Source organism: Hippopotamus amphibius, chromosome X (assembly GCF_030028045.1).
Source record: "Hippopotamus amphibius kiboko isolate mHipAmp2 chromosome X, mHipAmp2.hap2, whole genome shotgun sequence".
NCBI lineage: Eukaryota > Metazoa > Chordata > Mammalia > Artiodactyla > Hippopotamidae > Hippopotamus > Hippopotamus amphibius.
The window spans coordinates 112,458,545-112,462,215 of NC_080203.1; the positions used below are offsets into that span (position 1 = coordinate 112,458,545).

Here is a 3,671-nt window from a genome sequence, read left to right on the forward strand (position 1 = left end):
TTTGGATGTTGGGGAATCCTCCCTATCCGGATGCAACTCAAAGCTCCTGAAATGTGTGTCAAGAACCAACTCCTTCTCTCCCTCCCAGCTGCCCTTGGATCCAAATCACCCCTGTTTTCATTCATTTAACTGCTACCAAAATCAAGCCCTCCTTTAGGGTTTGCCAATTTTTACCGACATTAACCCAGTTAAAATACCTTATTAATGAAGCAGGCTCTGTTTCTCCCAGTCCAGGGCAAATAGTGGGATATAGGCACAGTGGCTTCTTGGCATCCCTCCTCAAGAAAGTATCACCCTTATTTATCAGAAACTCCCTGGTGATGATGTGGATAAAACACCTAATTTGTGCACTGTGTTCTCTTGCACTGGGACAAAAGCACAGGGTACCTTCCATTCCCTCCCCGGGTGGAGATTTCTCTCTGGTTAATCCATGATCCCAAAGTCACTGCTAAAAGCAGTTCCCCATTGGAGGCTTAGTTTCTCAGCTCTGAGACACACCACCCAAGGGTCTGGCCCTTGCTCACCACCCTCACACACCCCCCTCTGACCCACCACCCACCTTAACTTAAAAGTACCTCTGACACACCACCCACCTTAACTTAAAATTACCTCTGACACACCACCCAAGGGTCTGGCCCTTGCTCACCACCCTCACACACCCCCCTCTGACCCACCACCCACCTTAACTTAAAAGTACCTCTGACACACCACCCAAGGGTCTGGCCCTTGCTCGCCACCCTCACACACCCTCCTCTGACCCACCACCCATCTTAACTTAAAATTACCTCGCACTGAAGGAGGGGAGGTTTTCCCAACTCTCCAGGTTGTCTTGCCTCAGGACATTTACACTTCAGTGCTCTCATGTGGCCCTCCACCCCGCTCCCCCGCCCCCCACATCCTTCTTTTCTCTTGTCTTTTTTGTCTTAGAGGGTATCTCACCATCTTCCTTATATGATAGCCACTGCTAGACTCTAATTCAATGGGAAAAGGCTCAGTCTTCTTTTTCTTACCACCCCGTCCCCCCACACTACCATGGAGCCTTTCAAAGAGCAGATGCTCAATTAATGTTTGAGGAGAAAAAAAACAGTTAGCAATTTATTATGATTTAATTTTCCTACAGTATTGAATAAACAAAGCAAGTTCAGGTATATAACTTTTATTTTACAGAACAGCAAAATACAAGGAATAAGGGAAACCAAGAATTGACCATCTTTCACTTTTTTCTCTACTTTTTTGATCCCAACTATTTTACCACTAATTTCTCTCACATTTCTAAGGAAATGCCTATTACAATGCTGTCTGTCTCTTCTTCTTCCAGATCACTAAAAAAGATGGAAGGTTACCCACTTTAATAAAATAGCAAACTAGTACTCTTAAACTTCATAAACAGCATTAAGTATGTAACCAATATCATTCATACACTTAGATTTTGAAGCTAATTAAACTTTTTTTTTAAAAGAAGCAACATTTGAAAGCTTTCAACAACAAAACATAAATCTATGTTATTCAAATATGCTATGCACTGTGACCCCTCCAGCACCACCTAAGCCACCACACTGCTTCAGGAAAGCGCTTTAGATTTCACTACAGCTGGGAGAAGCTGCCCCGGAGATTGGCCCCAGAATGCAGACTGGCCAGGGCACCAGTGCGAAGTATAGCTGCAAATCTGGCTCGGATTCTCTCTTCCTCATCTCTCAAAGCCTCTTCATACCAGGCTGGAAAGGCGCTGGGGACCGTATTGTGAATCTTGGCCAAAAATTCAAGGACTTTCATCTTGCTGGTTTCGGCACGGGCTCTGGGGCCCCACAGGAACTCATAGCGCGGAGGATCGCTGTTGGCCACCTGGCGGTACTCCAGGTACCCTTCCTGCACCAAATCTTTGGTGATGAGCTTTTTGGGCTCCCCGTACATGGAGTGCTTCCTTCCAGCATATATCCCCATCACATTGAGAACTTCCCAGATATCTTCCTCAGTGGCGCAGTTGCCCTTCATGAAGATCACACAGAAGATGGTCATAAGGAGGTCGGTCTTGGGCATGATCTCCTCACCCCTCAGCCTGTCATCACTGGTGCGCTGAAATTTGCTGACAAGGGCATAGCAGTGCCTGGTGGGGGCAACTTCCTTCACATCAATACCAAAGGCCAGCACCATCAGCTCAGAGGCTTTCCTAAGGATCTCATGGAAGTGCTTCTTGTACCTTTTGATGACATGCTTCAGCATATCTTCCTTTGTAATGGGCTCTCTCTTGTTATACTTGCGCAGCAGGAATTGCACCAACAAAATTGCCTTCTCATCTAGAGGGGTTCTGTGGGAAAAATCAGTGCTGAGTGATGCCTGGGAGGTGCTTGGTTTTTCTTCATCTTGGCTCTTGGCACCTTCATCAGATCTTGTGCATGAAACACCTGCAGAAGCAGTGGTAGTGGATGGGGCTCTCCTAGACCCTTGGGATTTTCTACCTGACCCAGAAGCATGGGAGCTCTGGAGATTATCACCAAGAGGAGGGGTGGGGGAAGAGGGGGACTCTTCTTCCTCTGCTGCAGAGGCCTGAGCATCTTGGAGACGCTGAGCCTCACTCTGGGCCTGACGGCGTTTCTCACGGGCACGGAGCTTACTCTTTTGCCCCCGAGGCATGATGATACAGGTCAGGGACAGTAGGCGGGAGTGTGGGCAGGACAGCAGGCAATGAGGGCACCTGGAGGAGGGACGAGGAGATGCTGTGAGCACCTTGCTGGCTTACAGTCTAGGCTCTGTGGGGTCCCCTTTATAATCCTCTCAGTTCACATGTAGGATCATCCTGTCAACTGTTGGCAGGGCCCGGCCTTCCTCCCCTCTGTAGCTCTGAAGCTAAACTCCTTCCACCAATGGCCTTCCCTCCCTGAGACCGCCCCCACCCCCACCCCCACCCCCCCCCGCCCGGCCTCAGGAGGAAATAAGGGAGAGCCTTAAAACGGCCACCCCTTTTGGGGCCTTCCAGCGCTGACAACAGAAGCAGGGTTTGATGGGACCCCCTTTGTCTTGGATGATTAGGGTTTTCAGTCGTCACTCATGTCGCTTCCTCCATCAGACCAAGACCCCACCCGCTCCCGGAGTTTGACAGCCCTGCCCGGGGCCTTCCAGGGTAGCCCGCAGGGACAGCCAGTGTGCGTGCAGTGTTGAGCCTACCTTCAGACCTCGCTCAGTCTCCTCTCCTTGACTCCAAAAAAAGTCTGGGATGTTTTCTTCCTTTGATCTGAGACCATCAGTCTCAGATCAAAGTCTTCATTCCCCGACACCGCGAGGCGGAAATGAGGGGGCGTTGGGCCTAACAGCTGCGCCACGGGCCTCTTAGCACGGGGCTGATCCAAGCCAGGTTCTGTAATGGCTGTCCCCTTTGTTCTAAGGCGGCGTGTTCTCACAATTCTAAGTAAGCGTCCTCACCTTGACTCTCAGCATTCAGCATCGCCTTTCCCCTCATGGTGACAGCTCTGCCCTGGGCTTCCCAAGAGTGAAAGCAGGGGTGGGGCTCTGTACTGGTCCCTCTATTGGGGGGCGGGGGGCGGGGAAGGGGGGAGGTTAAAGTCATTCCTAAAGGCGGAGACAGGGAGTAGGATGTCCTCTTGGCTGCTTCTTTAAAGGGTTCCTGGGTAATACTAACTCTCTGAAAGCTCGGAGCTGTTTTCCTACTGCAATCC

General features: G+C 50.1%; 1 protein-coding gene across 1 annotated transcript; it reads right to left on the bottom strand.

Annotated features, from left to right (window-relative positions):
• Positions 1-1,584: 1,584 nt before the first annotated feature.
• Positions 1,585-2,631, bottom strand: LOC130841565 (melanoma-associated antigen B10-like). Its single transcript, XM_057717682.1, has one exon. The coding sequence runs from the start codon at positions 2,629-2,631 to the stop codon at positions 1,585-1,587; it is 1,047 nt and encodes a 348-aa protein (XP_057573665.1).
• Between the last annotated feature and the right edge of the window lie 1,040 nt (positions 2,632-3,671).